This window comes from Erpetoichthys calabaricus, chromosome 3 (genome assembly GCF_900747795.2).
Source record: "Erpetoichthys calabaricus chromosome 3, fErpCal1.3, whole genome shotgun sequence".
NCBI lineage: Eukaryota > Metazoa > Chordata > Cladistia > Polypteriformes > Polypteridae > Erpetoichthys > Erpetoichthys calabaricus.
The window spans coordinates 164,721,366-164,741,751 of record NC_041396.2 but is presented as its reverse complement, the minus strand read 5'-3'; the positions used below and the strand labels follow the sequence as shown (position 1 = coordinate 164,741,751).

General features: G+C 37.0%; 1 protein-coding gene across 1 annotated transcript; it reads left to right on the top strand.

The window, feature by feature from the left end:
- The first annotated feature begins 275 nt into the window (after nt 1-275).
- Nucleotides 276-18,564, top strand: mei4 (meiosis-specific, MEI4 homolog (S. cerevisiae)). Its single transcript, XM_051925283.1, has 3 exons — nt 276-347; nt 2,060-2,269; nt 17,630-18,564. The coding sequence occupies exons 1-3, from the start codon at nt 278-280 to the stop codon at nt 18,175-18,177; spliced, it is 828 nt and encodes a 275-aa protein (XP_051781243.1). The 5' UTR covers nt 276-277; the 3' UTR covers nt 18,178-18,564.
- Nucleotides 18,565-20,386: the final 1,822 nt, after the last annotated feature.

The window sequence follows — 20,386 nt, the reverse complement described above, 5'->3', positions numbered from 1 at the left end:
GGGGTCCCAGAGAGCAGAGGACTCAAAAAAAGATCAGTTCCGGGGCAAACTAAACGCTGCCTATAAACCTATATTTTTCAAAGATCATAGCACTTAGTAAAATCAGCTATACTATCTCAACACCCGACACACGTTCTGCCACTCGGACAATAAATCTATTGGTCTCCCGCCTAGGAGCTGACAGTCCTGCTTGGTGACGTCACGAAAAGGTTCGCTCCACTTAAGTCCCGGATGTCTCGGAGAGGCGAGACCGCAAAGTTAAAGAGTAACTGGCTGCATGCTATCTTTAATGGAAACCGCAAGTGCCGTGCCGAATGATTGCGATGAGGCAGGGGAGTGCGGTGAAGGTATTCCTTTCTCAGTTTCATAGAATTATTACAATATTTTAACAGTTTTATTTGTTGTTTCGTTAAGGAATAGTATATTGGGCTGATTATAAATACTACTGATATGCAGTATCACTTGGTTTAATAGTTGTATGAAAATGAATTTTTTTCATACTTGAGACCACTTGGTTTCAGTTTTTTTTGTACTGTTTTTATGCGCGTTATTCTCGAATGTCATCGTACTAAAAATTTTTAAAACTAATTCAAATGCTTATTTTGAAGGTCGTGATTTTTAGTTGTGTAGCTTTTTTCGCTACCATATATGCCATCACGTAGTTGACCTCTGTTTAAGTGTTAATTAGAAAAGAGATGTGATTTATTAAAATATTTCGAAAGACTGCGGGCATATCTTCAAATAACCTGAGTTCCAAAACTTCTTTGCATAACTTAAGTTTGTTTTGTATTTTTGAGCGGTCCTGTGGTTTGGACTAATAGGCCTATTTTTATTCGTTCTTAATCAAGTTGACGGTCATGGTAAGCTATAAGACCAACTTGGCAACATTGGTTGTAAAACAGGAGGTAACTTTGAGTATGGTTCTACATTGCAGGACACATTAAAAACCCAAATAGATAATCCAACATTTCCACAATTTAGAGCTACCACGGAACTCAACATTAAGAACCTTTGGATGTGCATGTTAGAGAATATACAGAAGAATAAAGAAGAAACCCAAATAGGCAGGAAAAGAATGCAAACTCCAAGCATTAACTGCAAACGCTAAAAATGTGAAGCAGTAGCACTGATCACTGCGATATCTTGCCGGCCCTTGAAGAATATACGCGTTGCTTGTTTAACAAGTTTGTTCTACTCTTGTGTGTTCAGTAAACATTAACTTTTTATGATATATCTAGTAAACAAAATTATATCAAATATGAAAGTTGAATACAAATAAAGCTGGTGTCACTTGATAAAGCGTAGACTGTGTTTCAGTGAGTTTGTAAAGTACAGCGTGAAACGTTGTGTGTTTGTGGGCAATTAAGTTAAACTGCCTGTATTCCGGTTGAAGGACTGTGCAAGAAAATGTACATTTTGCACGAACGTTTCCTTATAATTACTGATTTGAAATATTTTGAAAATTGGGGTGATCATCAAATTATTAGGTAATCTGGAGTTATTAATTTGAGAGGGTATTTTCACAGATTCCCTTCCCATAATGAGACTTTTTTTGAGCTTTACAAAAGACGTTATCATGTGAGTAGACCTGTGCTATGACAGAAACCCTTCCAAGCTATAATTAAGTCAATAATAGGTCCTTATTAACGAAATTCTAAAATTTTAATTATCATGTGAGATGATCCAATATTGCATTGTTTGTATACAGTCATGTTTCATATTATATTAGCAGGTCATGCCAGTTTTGTTTATGAAAAATCTAATTTGTAAATGTACTACTAATTCATGTTTAGTGGCTTCTGTGCACATTATCAGCTGACAAAAAACATTTATTCATTGTTAGAGATTTAGCAGTTTTTAGTTTTTCAATTTTATTCTTTTTACATTACCTGTTTAGTATGTATCTTTCACAGGTTTACTGTTGATTTATTTTACCTGCTGCAGTGCCATCAGTCGAAGTGACTGTTTCTATCTGTATTATGCATACACATAAAATTATTGTAAATATGTCCTTTCTAAATTTGATGCCATATATGTATATTTTTGCTTTGTTTTTTAGGATGTGGTATACAACAGCGGTTCTTCAGAATGACAAGACTAGCATTAGCCTTAGCCATTATTGGCTGTAAACCCCCTGGAACAAGTGGGAAAGAGCATGCTGAATATTTGGCTGCATGTCTGCAATGTAAAAATGAAAACTGGAAAGAAAAAGCTCAACTCTTAGAGGCTGAGGTGTTCCGACTGCAGCAAGAACTTTTACTTGTAAAAGGTAATGTTTTCTTTTGTGCAGGAGTTATTAATGTATATTAATATTGTAGTTGATATTTATGGTGCAACTAGCTGTGTTACCTGTAAGACAATGTGCCTCTGTTATAGTGCATTCAGCTACTTGGGTGTATCGGTAGTACTGTGTAACTAAGTGTTTTTGTGATCATGCACAAGTCACTTCACCTGCTTGTGCGCCAACTGGGAAAACAAAAGAAATGTAACAGTTGAATCTGAAATATTCTAAATCACCTTGGATAAAGGCATCAGTCAAATAATAAATAATATTATTAGATCACTGGACCTGCTTGCTGCTGAACATGCTATACACAATTTTCCATGAGTAAAACATTCCAGTCTTAGATCAATTTTTGCATTTTCCTGCTTTTCCTGTTGACTTGGCTTTTGTTGATGGTCATGAAAAAATAGTTTTACAGAAGGGTATTCTTTTGAATTCAAATGGGTAATTGGCTGTTTTATGTTCTCTCTAAGCTGCTGTTTTTCTCTGTGCCACACAGCAAGTTTGAACTGCTGTGCGGCTATCATCATGCCACTCACTCTGTCTAATGTGCAACAGTTTGGAAGAGCTGTGAAGATGTTTTTGTACCTTTCACCCTTTGGTAATGCACCCACAGGCCCTGACACTTCAGGAGTCAACCCCTCTTCCCAATTCTTTGCTCATTGTTTGTGTTGGTGCTTCACAGTGCCCAGTACCTTATGGGGGAATTTGCCATTCATGTGAGATTACTTTGTGGCACTTGACACTTCACAGTGGAGTCCATTCCCACCCCTGCTCATCATTCATGTAGGAATGCTTAACGTGTTTGATACTTCATGCCAGGAGGTCGACAGTGTGGTACAGATAATTGAGATAAGATCCGGTACGCGTCTAAGAATACCGGTAGTCTACAGCAAGAAATGGTCCTTCCTAACCATTGAGCTTTGCACCTGTCTTGAGCTTTGTCAAACTTTCTCTTTCCATTTAATTATGTGATTGTCTTTTTTCCAATTCAGGACACCACCCCGTCTTCAGTTATCTGTCCACACTATTAGTGGTGATATTTATGTGACCTGTCAATCACTTTTACTGCATCCTTCATTTGCATAAAGCCCCCTTTCAGCTCAAAGCGTGTATGTTAACATAATATTGATAAATAAGAAAAATGCACATTGGCTAATTTTTATTATTTGTTTTTTTGTAATGTTGCTAAATTTCAATCAAATCTATCACAGCATTTTGAGATTTTTGGGTATTTAGTTTTTCCCCTAAATATTGACATATCAGAATGTCCTTTCTTCCTATCTACTGCCCTAAATGTAACATCCTGACAAATTTCAGCTTTTTAACTAAATGGGATATTTTTGTTGATTTAATGTGTGAATGAGTCAGTCAGCTTTGCACTGAATATGCATAGATTAGAACTTTAATAAATATTGTGGAGTAGCATAGTGACTGATAGTCTTAACTGAATATTACAGTATAAAATATATGTCTTTTTTGTTTACCAAGTTAAATAATTCTTTTTTTTTTTTTTTTTTTTTTTAAATTATTTTTAATTTTGTACATAATTCTCTAAAAACGTATTCAATGCCTAACTGTCAAAGGTCATGGTAGATGTTTTTATACTTGAGAAGACCAACCAGATACTTAAGTCTTTTTTTCTAAAAACTATAATAAATTTAGTAGAACCTCTGGTCACGAACGTTTCCAAACACATACAAATCGGTTACAATCAAAAAGTTTGCCAAAATTTTGCATCTGTTCACGACCACATGCTCTGATGGCGAACAAAAACACTGGCGGCCAGTTTCCCTACGCACATTCATACACGCCAATGATTTCCCATTCTCCGTTTCCCATTTTCTTTTGTTTACGTATACAGGGCCTAACAAAGCAGCTGATGTTGCAAAAAGAGTTACAATGTTAACCAAGCAGAGGCCTCAAGTGCTGGAAAGGTGGAAAAACTGTTGCTAGTGTGGTTGAACGAGAAGCAACTTGCAGGGGATAGCGTAAGCGAGGCAATCGTATGTGAGAAAGCCAGGAAGATTCATGGCGATTTGCTGAAAAAAAAAATCCTTCAAGTGGAAAAGGTGAGGAATTTAAAGCCAGTAGAGGATGGTTTGAAAAGTTTTGCAAGAGAAGTGGCATTTAATTTTTTTTCCCTGTGCTTACAACTCATAAAGTGTTTACAGCGAGCGGTTCAGAAGGGTCTCGCGTGAACTCTTACAATGTTAGTTTTTTCTGCTGTTCAAGGTTTTCTCAGTGGTGTTCAATGTTTTTACATTTAGTTTACTATTACACCGTGCATTCTATAGTACAATTAACTATTTTTGTGCTTAAAAAATATATATTTACATAGTTCCTACAGTCTGGAACGGATTAATTGTATTTACATATAATCTTATGGGGAAATTACATTCGGGTCGCGTCCAGAGTTTTGGAACGAATTACGGTCGTGACCAGAGGTACCACTGTAAATAACGGGGGACAGATGTTCAATTCGGAGTCATAGTTCCCTTTATGTGTGTTTTGCATGTTTATTTTTTCTTCCCTATGTTTAAGTGTTATCTCTCCAGGTACAATGGTCAAGTCAGTTTTCAACTCAAACTTTTCTAGTGTTTATTTTTCCTGGGAAATATACCTCACATTCTTCCCATTTATAGTCTTGTCTCTCTGCGATAATGAATTGTACAAAACAACTTTATTAAAAAAAATTGATGGAACCAATCAACAAAGCATCACATATCTGCTTACAGTGAGAAATGGTTAATTGTTTTTGTAATTTTTATGAAGGAGTTTATTTAGCTGGCTAATGTTAACTGAAACGGTGTGTTAACACTAGAATCCCTAAAGCCAATGAAAAAAGTCATAATGCCGGACAGCAGCTCTTACCTCTACACCAGCCAAGCAGACCGTCAACTTTCTGTCAATTGTTATTTGTGCTTCGATTTTTTACTCATTGACAGCTACATGTAAATTGAATAATTTTTCATAGGTTATATTCTTGAATAAAAGCACACTTGTTTTGTTTTACGTTTTGTGAAAGTGTTTTTGATATCTGGACTTCAGTCCTCCCACATTATACACTTCATGTCAGTATTTTGCCAATGATTAGTAGAACATGAAAAAAGTTTCTGTTTTACTTTTGTGTTCAACATTTTTACTTCACATTTCCAGTCATCCTACTTTTACCCAGATCGTTGTAAACCCTGAACACACATGAAAAGCATTTATTCCAAATAACTTTATTATTTAGCCAACTCCAGGCACCTCACACCCAGATAAAGACTTGAGCTGGGAGAACTTCAGCTGCATTGGTGGGGGATGGGATAACAGGTTGCTTGCTGCTTTTGCTGATTGACACATTTGCAAAACAAAGATGGTGATGAAGAGGTGCGAGGAAATTTAAGGTGGCCTGGCATTACAACTTTTTTTGTAGGCTTCAGGGATTCTAGTGTTAACCCAGCTGACAATGATGACCATATTGATGAACTTGTTCTTATGGAACACCCAAATGCTCCGTATGCTGCTGAGGTAATAAAGTTTCCCCTTTGTAATATTTATCTTATTTGTATTGTGTCCACCAGGGTTGCCACCTAGCCACTAAACCCTAGATACAGCTACACCAAAACAGTCCTGCATGCAGATAACCATTTTTTATTTACAAAAATACCTTCTACAGGTGGCTTACTTTAATACAGCCCAGTACAGCACCGCAAAACAAACATTTTCTTCTCTTTTCTCATCAACTTCTCCAAGGCGAGTGTTATCCAGCTGTCTACCGATTCCGACTTGCCTGGCTGAGATAAAGCGGCTCCTTTTAACTATGACCCAGGAGTACTTCTTATACTAGGGCATAGCCTGCTGGAAGCAATTTTGGCACAAATGGTAATTCCTGAATGTAGGGATTGTGATTCCCGGCAACTCCTCCTGATGCCCCCCACAGAACCCAACAGGGGATACCCACAGAACTACAGGTCCCACCATGCCCTGTGGGTGTCTTTGTGTGAATCCTAACCCAGGGAGGCTGCCATATTGTGTACTGGGGGAGAAAATATTAATCAGTGCTCATCTGTCCCAGTCAGATAAGGGTACATTTTCAATTCTGGCCGGGATGCCAGCCCACGTACCATCACGTACCATCATGTACCACACAATGTAGACTTATACTGGTCCCATATTGAAATGAGTACTTATTGCATCAAGATTACTTAATTTCATTTTTTTTAAATAAAAAAAAAAAAAAGTTGAATCTATATACTGGTTAATTCATCATTTTTTTTTTTTCTGGTATTGATGAGACTAAAAATGTGCTATTGACTATTTTGGTAAATCAATTTTTATATACCCTAAGTTCTTGTCAATAAGCCGCGGCTTATCTAAGGAAAAAAGTTGTGAAAATGAAAAAATAGAATATTTTTTTCTTTCTTTTCTTTATTTCTTTATTTCGCCTTATACAATTTCTTGTATTAGGAATTTGGTAGTTTTCGCATACCCCTTGGGGTCAGAGCGCAGGGTCAGCCATTGTACAGCGCCCCTGGAGCAATTACAGGTTAAGGGCCTTGCTCAAGGGCCCAGCAGAGCAGTGGCCTTTTTGGCAGTGACGGGGATTCGAACCGGCAACCTTCGGGATACCAGCGCAACTCCTTAGCCTCAGAGCCACCACTCCGCCCCAATAACAATGTGGGTCTGTAGTCAGGTTTTTTTTTTTGTTTTTTTTTTTTTTTTTTTTTTTTTGTTTTTGTTCCTTATTTCGCCTTATACAATTTCTTGTATTAGGAATTTGTTAGTTTTCGCATACCCCTTGGGGTCAGAGCGCAGGGTCAGCCATTGTACAGCGCCCCTGGAGCAATTACAGGTTAAGGGTCTTGCTCAAGGGCCCAGCAGAGTAGGATCTCTTTTGGCAGTGACGGGGATTCGAACCGGCAACCTTCTGGATGCCAGCGCAGATCCTTAGCCGCAGAGCCTCCACTCCGCCCCGGCTTATACATAAGTCCGGCTTATACATCCATCGCGGGGGTTGCGTTCCAGAGCCACCCGCGAAATAAGAATATCCGCGAAGTAGAAACCATATGTTTATATGGTTATTTTTATGTTGTCATGCTTGGGTCACAGATTTGCGCAGAAACACAGGAGGTTGTAGAGAGACAGGAACGTTATTCAAACACTGCAAACAAACATTTGTCTCTTTTTCAAAAGTTTAAAACTGTGCTCCATGACAAGACAGAGATGACAGTTCCGTCTCGCAATTAAAAGAATGCAAGCATATCTTCCTCTTCAAAGGAGTGAAGCAAACAAATCAATATGTCTGTTTGGCTTTTAAGTATGTGAAGCACCGCGGCACAAAGCTGTTGAAGGCGGCAGCTCACACCCCCTCTGTCAGGAGCAGACAAAGAGAGAGAGAGGGAGAGTTTGTTTTTCAGTCAAAAAATCAATACGTGCCCTTCGAGCTTTTAAGTATGCGAAGCACTGTGCAGCATGTCTTTTCAGGAATCAGCTTTACAAAAGATAGCAACGTGAAGATAATCTTTCAGCATTTTTAGACTAGCGTCCGTATCGTCTAGGTGTGCAAACAGCCCCCCTGCTCAATCCCCATACGTCAGGATCACAGATAGTCAGCGCAAGAGAGAGAGAACAGTAAGCCGGGTAGCTTCTCAGCCATCTGCCAATAGCGTCCCTTGTATGAAATCAACTGGGCAAACCAACTGAGGAAGCATGTACCAGAAATTAAAAGACCCATTGTCCGCAGAAATCCGCGATATATATTTAAATATGCTTACATATAAAATCACAATTTAAATGACCGCTACGCGCTCGTGTTGACTCGGCGATGCCCAGAGCAGAAAGAACGCGCTCCGGCCGCTCCAACCGCGCCATGCGGGGAGTGAGAGAGACGGCAATATCTCACACTCTCTCCCTCCTTAAAGAAATTAAATGGGCGCGAGTGAGACCACTGACCTCCCTCCCTTCTATTAGTTATAGGTTATAGTACGTTCGGCTTATCCATGAGTCCGGCTTATCTATGATACGATTTTATTTTAAAAATTCGTATGATTTTTGGTCTCCGGCTAATACATGAGTCCGGCTTATAGACAAGAACTTAGGGTACTATATTTCATAAAATATCCTTAATTATTTTTAAAATGTTTGTGGGTTTCAGTTAGTGAGGGCAAAAAAAAAATCACTTGTGGTGGTATATAAATAACCATTATGAAAACTGAAGAGTACTGTCTTGGTAGATAAGTAAAAACTTTTCATCATTTAATATTACAAGTTGGTGGACCAGAAGTGCAGCATGGTTTTGACATTCAAATGAAAGTTTATTATTATTATTATTATTATTATTAGAACATTTATAGCACTGCCTTTTTTTCCCTTGCACTCTGTGAATGATAGAGGATGAATGGAAGAATCTGGCAAGTCTGTCAGCCTTGTCTCAGTAAAGCAAAGGAGGCAACTGTTTATCTCATTAAAGCATTAATGTCAATTTCAATTTATCAACTTTTAATCTGTGATTAGACATTTTCCAACCAATATTTGGAAGAGGTATTTCAACTTAACCTCCAGGCTTTCTTGTCTTTTATGACTTTGCACCTTTTTTCTGTTTGAGTTGTTGTCATAGCCCAAAAGAATAAAGGTTTGGTATGCAACCCTTAGGCCGGATTTATACTTCACGTGACGCGACGCATGCTGCAGCAGACGCTCCTGCTACGCAAGCGTTGTACTGTTTATACTTGCGTGTGTATTTTACATAAATCTGGAGGAATCCACCAGGTGGCAGTGCAAGATATTATCACGGGGAGAACAGGTTCGGCTTCGCTGTGTTGTGAATTGCCTGGAACACCCATTAAATTCTGATGACACCTTACCGCAATATCTCTGATAAGGATGTTTAATGATTAAATCCATCAGTCCAGGGATTTGTCCATTTCAGCTAGTATTGGGCACGAGGCTGAAACAATCCCTGGACGAGGCATCAGATCATCTCAAGGTGAATACAAGCAGACACATACATGCTAGTGTCATTTTAGTATAACCAAATCTGCATATTTTTGGAAGGAAACCGGAGCACACTGTGGAAACCCAGCAGGAAAACATACAAACTGCAGGCAGGGAAGATCAGTGACGTGACTCCCTGCAAGACCGCAGCGCTAATGCTCCGCCACTGTGTCACCCCCATGTGTGTCATTATTAAAAGTATTCATTATTTAAACGAAATTACCGATTTATCTGTAAAATGTAACATACATACTTCAATGCATTTCACCATGAAAGTGATATCAAGTATAAATCTAAGGATTCTAAATGTGCAGAGAGTTGGAATATCATACATTTAATGTGCTCAGTGTGGCGATCTATTGCTGTTTGCTGTCAGTACCAGAGGAAGCCCTAGGAAAAAAAAGACTTCACAGACGATGGTATGTGAGACTTTTAAAATGTATCGTGCCATTATGATCTGGAATATCATTTAGCACACACAGCAAATGTTAGTGTTAAATCAACTATGAGGGGGTAAAAATTCAACACTATGCCGGTGTTTATTTTGTCCCAATGTTTACAGAGTTAATTTAACACTTTCAAAAGTGTAAGTTATTCAACTCTGAAAGAGAGTCAAGTACCTACTCAATAAAGAGTTGAATTTAACTACATCAAAACTAACACTGGTGTACAGTGTTACATTTGATCATAATAGAGTAAAATTAACTCGTTTCTTTCTTGCACTGTTGTAGAGTAGTAATGGCTCTTTGTGAAATCTACCACCAAGAACTGTTATTTAATACACTGCTGGCATTAAATGCCAACACTAACCATAGTTGTTATATGGCTGTAAAACATTTTATACTCCATAAAAGTGGCACAATTCAGTAAATTAGGCAATTGATTTTTAAATATTTTATTTAAAATGCTTGCAGTATTACATGATGAGGCACAGTGGAGTTGATCCAATAAGGTGACATATGGCACAATATACATGTTTCCATCTGAATGATAAGAAAACTGCTTGTCAAATGGCCTGTAGTGAAACAGTTTCTTAACACTGAGAAAAGAAAATAGACTTGCTCATTCCTCAACACAAAAAGCACTAAAATGATCATCAAAAGACACAGTGACCACTTCAGAAAGTAAAAGATATGCCTGGGCTTCTTTTATAATGACAGTGACTATTTTCTTAAAGAATGACATTTCAGACTCATTTCCACAGCACACATACCATGTCAGTTTTAATCGGCCCATGCTGAAATCTCTCAAATTTTACATTTTCCCAATGAAAGGCCATATGTGATTGATGTGTATTGGCTAGATTTTTGGTGATATTTTTAAAGTTTTTATTTGATCTTTTAAAAACGCTGTGTTTTGCCTCAAATCTCATACTCCACATGTGTAAGACGGGTCCTATTTTTCTCATACAACGGGGATAATGAACTAAAAAGTGGTGTTTGGATAGCAACTTTTTATGAGGAAAAATTGTTTTAAGTCTATGATGATCTGAAATTAAGTGCTTAAGATAATATTTCATGCCTTCTGTTACTCGAGGAGAAAAAACAATATTCACTATCTGTATCAAAAATAAAATCAAGTGCTATAAAGGACTGGTCCTTTCAAAAAGATCCCCAAAAATAAGTGGGGTGTTACGCAACAGGCACCAAGCTTGACTTGCATTTAATCCAAGATCTTTGCTGTCATCCAATTTTAAGACACTTGGACGATTCTTTCTTTCAAGGTATCCGTAATTGCAACACTGAATTCGTTCACAAAAATCAGTCAGAGAAATTGCCTTCTCATTCACCAAATGTTGATAAACAAGTTTCAACTCGTACTGTGCCACGCCTTCCAAAATGTCATGCATTATATCAACGGCAAAATTTTCACAAGTATTATAAAACTTCAGTGTATTCAACAAACAAGCTTTCTTCACCCCAAAAGTGGAAGATACATTTGAATCTTTCTTCCTGAGCACTGCAGTGCACCAAATGTGCTTCTTTAGTGCGAAAAAGAACATCAGGGTTGTCTTCAGTAAAGATCCACTGAAAGGCATCTTTCAGCCAAACAAAAACGACAACAGTAGGTTGCACTGAACGATTCTACAAAACCAAATAAACTATGCAGAGCCAAGTTGTCTCCTGTGACTTGAACAACAGTTCCTTTCAATGGAGTGTCAGACAAAGGAGTAAGAACTCTATGGGTTTCTAAAGTTTTCAAATTCTCCACAAAAAGCTTAAGAATTGCATCAAAGCCATATTTCTTCACATCATCAGAGTGAAAAAGTAAAACAAGGTGAATATTCATTAAAACTGAACTGAATTTTGGAGGAAGATTTCGCAAAATGAAATACATACAACCAAGTTTATGGATTCCCTTTTTAGAATCCAAAGGGTTTGCTGTCTCAAAGTCATCATAGTAAAGTTGAAGCTGCAATGAGTTGTTCTCATATCTAAAAAGACTTGTTTTGGACATATTCCCAATCACAAATGTCATCATAAAGACCTTCAGTGTGGTGTTTTGGCTGTTGGAAGGCATCAAGTATTTCTTTGTTTCTAAACAATGATTGAATTGTTTTTAAAACGGGGACATAAACAAACTTTTCTGGTACAGGAATTTGGCAGTATATCCCCGATGTTCTATCCCGTCTCACATCAGATCTGTCACCAAGAACATATTCTACTGGCTCGACAATTTCCCACTTGCTCTTATATTTATGACACTTTGCTTCTGTATTAAAATTTGTAAAAGGGTTTTCTATTGGACTTAAGCAGCCTTCAGCTTTCTCCCAATGTACAGGTGAAATATTTTTAAGAACAGCCTCCTTTGTTCTAGTTTGTATTTCACTGACTAAATTCTCCATTGAAAGAACAACAGACTGTACTGTGCTATGAGCAACTCCAGAAGATTGTAAATGTGCAACTAGAGCACCACACACATCATTTAAATCAATTTCAGTCACAGGAGACTGGGTTTTTGGTTCTGCACTTCATCTCATTCAGCAAATGTCACATCTGTTTCACACATAGAAAGAACACTACAATTATATCCATGTGACTCGGAGATTTTTTTACCCTGTGGTACAAATGTACTACTTTGGCAATGAAAAGGAACACTAGTGCCATGACCTTGAACTAAATATTTTTTAAATCCAGAAAAAGTTCCAAACACAGATGAGCATCCAGTCTCAGCATAATGTAAACGTAAAGTCTTTCCTGGGTAAAGGCCATGGTGAAATTTCAAATGGTGGCAAATAAATGAAATATTCTCATGAAGAGATTTGCAAATGAAACACGTAAACATTTCTGGCAATTAGTCCATGTCAGTCCATACATTTACTTATTTGCATTCAGAAATCTAGCTCTAAGTTCCTTCACTCTTGGTCTTTCCTTAGATGCACCTATATCGATGTTGTACACTGCAGTTTGGATAAACACATAAAAAATGCCAAGTTCCTGGCAATATGATGTGCTGAAAACAAAATGTGCCTTGAACAGCTCATCAAATGCTGCTACAGATGTTTGTGTCTTACATGGTATTGCCTTATTGTTCACAATAATGTAGAAATTCTGGATCCTCTTTTTGTGTTTTCCAATGCAGAGCAAAAAAGGTTGAGATGGTTCAACATTTGACAGGAAAGTCTGGATACTTGTACCAACCTTAAAAAAAAAAAAAAAAAAAAAAAAATTTTTCAAAATAAACATTGAGTCTTAAAACTGGTTCATACCAATTTCTATATGTAAGAATTTCACAGACTTGGGCATGGATCACTAACACCAAACAGCAACACGTCACAGTTTACTTTCTCCTTGTATTAAACATTAAAAGGCAAACCTGCTGTGGTTCAGAAATGGGTAAGTTGTTGCCATCCAGCATTCTAAATGGGTAAAAGCAAACATTTACCCTTGTTCAATGTTTAATTTAAAGAAAAAGCCACTAGACAGACCGGATATGTTAAAAAGTAGTTCTCTGCCTGAAGAGCGCAGATTTTAGCCGTCTTCTTATGACGTCTTGATGTAGGAGGAAGAAGATGCAGCAGAAGACACAAAGAGGCAAGGTCACGGCCCCAACCTAAACATTTCAGAAGATGAAGAAATCCAAAGGCTCAACAAAATTTAACTAAAGACCAATTCTATTCAACATTAGTGTACACTTACCGGTGTCACTTTCTCCTTGTGCAGACTTGATTAGATCATCCACATGAGCATTTAGAACCAGACCTTTACTATCTTCAATTACTTGTGCCCTGAAGAATGTTGACCACTTAGCAAGAAATTTCCCAGCTGTGTCCTCTCCAAACAGCATGACAAAGTCTTGTTCAATCTGAAATTAGATAATAAACAAGTGCATCAACACAAAGTCCTCCTTCTTGTCAACGTCCTACAAATTTTAGACCTGATCTTATACTTAAACAAGACCTTAGGAAACTCTGGAATATATTTAGCAAAGAAAAGTGTATATAAAAAACGAACACTTACAAGGCCAACTGTATCAAGAAACCTAGGGAAGGTATCTAGGATGTCTGTGGACTTATCAGCATCATGAACTAGAGTTTGTCGGTATTCAAAAGTGGCCTTCATTTTCTCCCTCACAACAATCTCATCTGAGGAGTGGTTTAGGATAGATATTGCCTCACAACACTCATCACCAGTGAGTTGCCGTCCAGAAGTAACAGGCCTCCACTCAACCTGTGGACCACCACTTGATTCTGGAGCTTGTTTGCCACTTTTTGAGTTTATGGTTGTGTTGCATTGAACAGTTTTCAAACGCCAAGCAAGATAGCCACTTCCACTTGCTGGATCATAGAAATGTTCCTACAAAAATAAATGACATATTGTATATATCATGATATAGCTTCATAGATTATAGTGCAAACCATAAATGACAGTTTAAGGTAGTTGCACCAATGATATTCTGGTCATAAATGCTGTCACAAGCATGCTTCACTAACCACTATGTTTCCAGTATATCAGGTTGTAAAACTTACATATCCATTTTTGAGAAAAGATCCTCTAGATATGGAAACAAAGCCACAATTCCTTGAGCATATTTGATGCGCACACTCTGAGGGGGTACATGAATAAAACGCATGAATGACATGAAAAGAGACAAGCACCATTTCCACTGTTAAGCTTTTGACACATACCCATGCACCTCAACCATGTCAGCAACAAGAATATTCACTAGCTGTCTCCTGGTGCTATCTGACAAGCTCTTAGTTTTCTCATATTCATGAAAAATCTTGTCACCACCTGGTTTACAGTTCAGGGAAGCATAAACCATCTGTGTAACATACAGAACATCAGAATAAGGTCAACTAATCAGCTATATGCTATGTTATTCAACTATATTTTAATTTAAAACAATATCCAAAAAGTAACTGTTGTAACAAGGTTACCAAATTACTAACCATGTATTATACAAAAGTCAGTATCAGTTAATTAGATTAGTTTGCATATCCTGAAAGATTTAACACCTCAATGAACTCTTACACTTTTTGCTGCTTCCTTATCATCTCATCTCATTTTCTTGCTTGGGAAATCATCCACAATCTGACAAGGACTTTCAGTAAGGATCACAGTTGAAGCAGAGGAGAATGATGCCTCTGAGCAACATAAATCTGAAGAATCTGAAAAAATTAGGAAGACAACAATAGGAACACATTTAAAGGCAATATCATTAAAGGCAGCATTTTATCTTCTGGAATTACAATTGAAAGATCCTCTTCATTCAATTAAATGAAAAATTCAAGTAAATAAAAAATTAATGAAAAATGCCAAAACAGTTTGATGCAGATGACTAATTACCATCCTTCAAACAAGCTCTCAACAAAATCTCATCTCCTTTCTGCAGAAAATCACCAAAAATATCCTCATCAACTTCTGTCCCTGATGAATCCTTGTAAACTATTTCAGCATCAGGTGGCAAGCCAAATTTATCTTTGACTGTAAAAAGAATGACATAGTAAAGATTGGTGACAAAACTTAAATGTGTTAAAAGACAGCGTATAGTTGGTGTTTCATTTTTGTAAATATAAAAAATATTTTTGATGCACTTATCATCAAGAACCACCTTAGCCACAATACCTTAAATACCTGGTTCCTGGTGACATATCTGAAAGCTGCACATTAGCCTATTGATTTTAATTGTCCCAGAACTTTTTTAAAACAAGAGAAATATTGTTATTAATATCTATTAGATATTAGAATATTTAAACACCCCATGTTACATAATGTCTAAAAGTTTTTTTTACATATTTTTCACATTTAATTTTACTATATCAAAGACCAAAAAGGAGGATGAACCTGCTTGGTTGAACTGCTGATAATCATAAGTCCCGTCAGTCTCAGTCACCTTCACATACTTCTGGCTTTCTTGGGATCGCACTTTCAAAAGCATTTCTGCTGAAACCAATATTAGTTTTGTTTATTACAATAAAATACATCACTAGGACTTAATCTTAGACAAATATATAAAAAATAAATAGATAAAAACCTTACCACCGATTTGCTGCAGTACCACCATACAAACGCTGCAATAACCAACACCACCAAGATCAGCAGAACGAGTCCTAAAATCTTCCAGTCACAATACATTCCAAAACACATAAATAAGATTTGTAAGCGTTTATATAAAAATTAATAATCGTGTACATTATGAGACAACCTTTCATATAAATACAGAACACATCTGAGTTTCAAAACATTCAACAACATATGAGAAATGATTGTGAACCGATTTCATGTTGCAGTCTTGTACTAAAATTCTGGCAACCAATGCGATTGAACAAACACACAACAAAAATATATTAAACAGCAGCTGGTTTGGTCATTGTCTGGCAATTTGATACCTTGTTAACTATACTGGATTTTTCAGTCGCTGACTCAAAGCCTTCAATCGGTGATCAACAATCGCTATGTGTGAACACTATGAACATATGCCAACTCTGACCAGAGGGCCAGTCGCTGACGAGCTACAGATAATTAGACCGCAAGACACGAGTGGAAGGTTGGCGACCTCACAGAGGCAAACAATCAATAATTAAATAGATAATGACGGGGTGAATGGCTGTGTAGCGATGGACTCGGCAAACTGAGTTTTTACTAGAACTCTGGAGTACACAAGTGCTCAGTACCACAACCACCTGGAGTTACCTAGGTTTTCATTGCAAAGTAAATTTTACATTTCTTGCCCCCATATTCGTTTCTTTTCTAATGTGTTTTGGAACTGATCATAGCGCAAACGAGTCGTTGCGCTTTTTTGTTGAAGGTACATTTCATACTCTCTTTCTCCTGCATAAAATGTCGGAGACAGAGGCGACCCAGCAAGACTTCAGTTAAGTTTTCTGATGCGCCTCACTTTCTATTTATAAATAGAAATACTGTAGTAGCATATCGGCCATTCCCTCATGTGCTACGAACACTAACTGTTAAGTACATTTTATGGGTGATGAATACATCCGTACCTAATGGTTAGATAACTTACATGTGTTTCGCTTTCAATCCACCAAACTGTAGGACGCTAAAAAAGAAAAATCATATTCATTTAAAAAATGTAAAATCAATGTTATTTAATATGCTGTTGCATTGCTACAGCTCTTATCAAAGCCAAATCATTAAAATAATTCATGAAGCTAATTCATTCAACTAACAAACAATAGCTTGCTAAATAAGTGTACTGTTTCCCGTAAATGCCAATAGGGACTGTGCTCTGTTGGGCCCCTTGAGCAAGGCCCTTAACCTGCAATTGCTGAGCGCTTTGAGTAGTGAGAAAAGCGCTATATAAATTTATTATTTTATTTTTTACTTAGGCCTACATTGTCTCTTGTACTCCCCATGTGTTCTCAAAATTAAGTTTAAAATGGTGCCGGCGCAAGTTTTTTCTGTCCTTAACGAACCGACAAAAATGGGGGTGTTGCTAATTTAGCTCTTGCGTAGAGTTTATATCTTAACACTACAAAAATGCACCAGCTCTTTCATAAACCTGACACTGACAGTGTAAAGTCAAGTATACTTAGTGTTGATTAAACACTAAATATCAACACTTTCATCTAACTCTGAAAAATTAACACTGCTGATATTGCTGTGCACTGCACCCCCCGACTTTTTGCTGGTACTGCAACTCGTGCATGCGTTGCGTTAATTTCTGAGGAGCTGCTCAGAGGATGCATCAAATGAACGCTGAGAGCATGTGGCAGCCATGATGCGGCCGCGTACGCGTTCTGAGCGTGAAGTATAAATGAGTCCTTATGGCTATAGTGAAAATAAGAAATGCTTACTGAACAAGAAAATATCAGCTAATTGGGAATTTTGAAAAAGTAATGTTAAATTATACAAGAAGTGCTCAACACCTTCTCATGATGTTTATTTATATTTTTTGTAGAGGTTGGTACCATGGAGAATATTTCAGAAGATCTAAGAAGTTCTCTAAACCAAGCAGTTCAACATGAAGATTACTATGGCTATGAGACATACAATGAACAAAATCCAGGAATTCTGCTGCAGTGTAAAGAAAATTCAGATATTGCTGGATATAAAACTTATTCATCAGGAAATTATTGGGCTCTTACAAAGAAAAGAATTAATCCTCATATAAGTTTTTTTCAGAATCTGGTTGGTCTCAGAAAATTAAAAGAATATGGAAATATAACTAATCCTCTTTATTCTTACAGTGAGTGCTCCTTAATAACTGATTCTGTCATACAGTTACTAGATGGATTACTTAGATACTGTAAAACCTTAAAATTTCCATTTTCTTCTAAATTACTTAATGAAGCTGTGGTAGCCTTGTCCGGTGTAATGGAACATGGCAACGCTTCGAATGTTGTGGTGTTTCAGAAAACTGAAAAATTCCTGAAAGACTTTGCAAAGTTAATTCTTGATAATGGAGAGCTTATGAGGGTAAGTAAGGTTACAGAAATGTATCTTTAATTCATTATAAAATGTTCAGCAATGCATATGCAACATTTTGTTCAAATGCTTGATAAGTAGCTGTTAAGCAAATGTTTCAGAAACTTGTTTAACAGTAATGTAAAGTAACCAATTGCATATTTTCTTCAGGGTCCGTTTAATGTTAAACTTAATTTTTTTGTGTGAGATTTTGAACTTGACTTGGCAATTTCTTTCATAGAATGACATTTTTTTTTGTAATCTATCCACAATATGAATAGATATGACTGTACTGCAGACATTTTCATAAAGCAAATATTAGAGTTTTAATTCTGCACTGAAAGTCCAACAACCCTTTTATATCTGTACAGTATTGGGATTCCAAGAAAAATAAGCTTTAATTGAGAGCTGCATTAATGATGTTATAAAAGACTGAAAACTGGGAGTACTCATCAAGTTGGTCCTGGTGTATTGAAGCAATATTAAACCACCAAGTTTACAGGATTACAGCTGTACAATTAGTGTTTTATCATACATAGTAAATATGTACCTATTTAGTGTGACACGGTTTTGAAAAGCTTATATTGACAGGTACAAAAGCAAAGTTACAGATGTGTGTCAGAAGTTATTCTTTTCTTGTTCCTTGAGCCAAATGAAATAGATTTGCGAGTTAGTTTCTGTTTGCAATAAGAAGGGACCATCATCTGTATCAAATATTACAACTCATGTTTTTTTCAATATGAATGTTTGATTCTACTATTGTGAGTAAACCATTTATACTTTTTTTTTTTTTTTTGCTGCCAAGCACATAGTGCATTTTTTATAGCTTTAGATATCAAGATGAAGACTTCATGCAAGTTTAAGAGTAAAAAGTTAAGAGTGCAAAATTTACAGTAAATTGCTGGTTAATGTATTTGTTGTTTAGCCAATGTTTTGCTGAAATTTGAACACATAACCTAAATGATATATAAGGCCTTCTTTAACTATATTTTGTATTTTTCACAGTCTGTTTAAAATGAACAAATTTTTAGTTGTAAAATTGGATTGGTTTAGAGCAGAGCTTCCCAAACTCAGTCCTGAGGACCCCCTGTGACTGCAGGTTTTTGTTCTAACCAGCTTCTGTTTTTAATTGGACTCCTGGGCTAATTAAGTGGACTGATATTTCCCAGATTCTGTGTTTTAGGAACAATATAGAAATTAGAGAACTGAGTTTGGTAAAAGCAGTTTATTAAAATGTAGTAAACATTTACAGTGGAACCTCGGTTCACGACCATAATTTGTTCCAAAACTCTGGTCGTAAACCGAGTTGGTCATGAACCGAAGCAATTTCTCCCATAGGATTGTATGTAAATACAATTAATCCGTTCCAGACCGTACGAACTGTATGTATATATATATATATATATATATATATATATATATATATATATATATATATATATATATATATATATATATATATATATATATATATATATATATATATATTTTTTTTAGTTTTTAAGACACAAATATAGTTAATTATACCATAGAATGCACAGTGTAATGGTAAACTAAATGTAAAAACATTGAATAACACTGAGAAAACCTTGAACAACAGAGAAAACTAACACTGCAATAGTTCGCGCTATAGTTCTAGGAACCTCTCGCTAAAAACACTTTTTTTAATGAGTTTTAAGCACAGGGGAAAAAAATTAACATTTGAAAAATCCGTAATTTAATAAACCACCAAGAAAAGTAACATTGCAACAATGCAGGCTATGAACCGATCACTGTAAATAGAACTGAAAACAAAAACAAGCCTTCTCTACCTTATGCGTCCCTCGCTTGCTCGCTCTCTCTCCCGCCTGTGTGTGTGTGTGTGCGTCTCTGTTTTGCGAGCCTGTAGCGCCTGTGTGTGTGTCTCTCTAGCGCGCTCCTGTGTGTGCGTGCCTCTCTCTCCCGCGCCTGTGTGTGTGTGCGTGCGTGCGTCTCTCTTTTGCGAGCCTGGAGCGCCTGTGTGTGTGTCTCTCTAGAGCGCTCCTGTGTGTGTGCACGCGGCTCTCTCTGTCTCGTGCTGCCTGTGTGTGTGCCTCTGTCTCTCGCGCTGCCTGTGTGTGTGTGTGTGTGTGTGTGTGTGTGTGTGTGTGTGTGTGCGCCGCGCGCTCTCTCTTGCTCGCTGCACAGGAAATGCACACGGAGAGACTGAACATGTACAAACCGAAAGGGAACCTGGCTTGTTCGTATACCGAGTGTGTGGTCGTGAACCGAG

Bases quoted from the DNA above. Each gene is read 5' to 3' on its own strand.
- mei4 (XM_051925283.1), top strand. From the start codon at position 278: ATGCTATCTTTAATGGAAACCGCAAGTGCCGTGCCGAATGATTGCGAT. The intron at 348-2,059 runs GTATTCCTTTCT...TTTGTTTTTTAG, and splicing joins GGCAGGGGAGTGCGGTGAAG to GATGTGGTATACAACAGCGG. The intron at 2,270-17,629 runs GTAATGTTTTCT...TATTTTTTGTAG, and splicing joins AGAACTTTTACTTGTAAAAG to AGGTTGGTACCATGGAGAAT.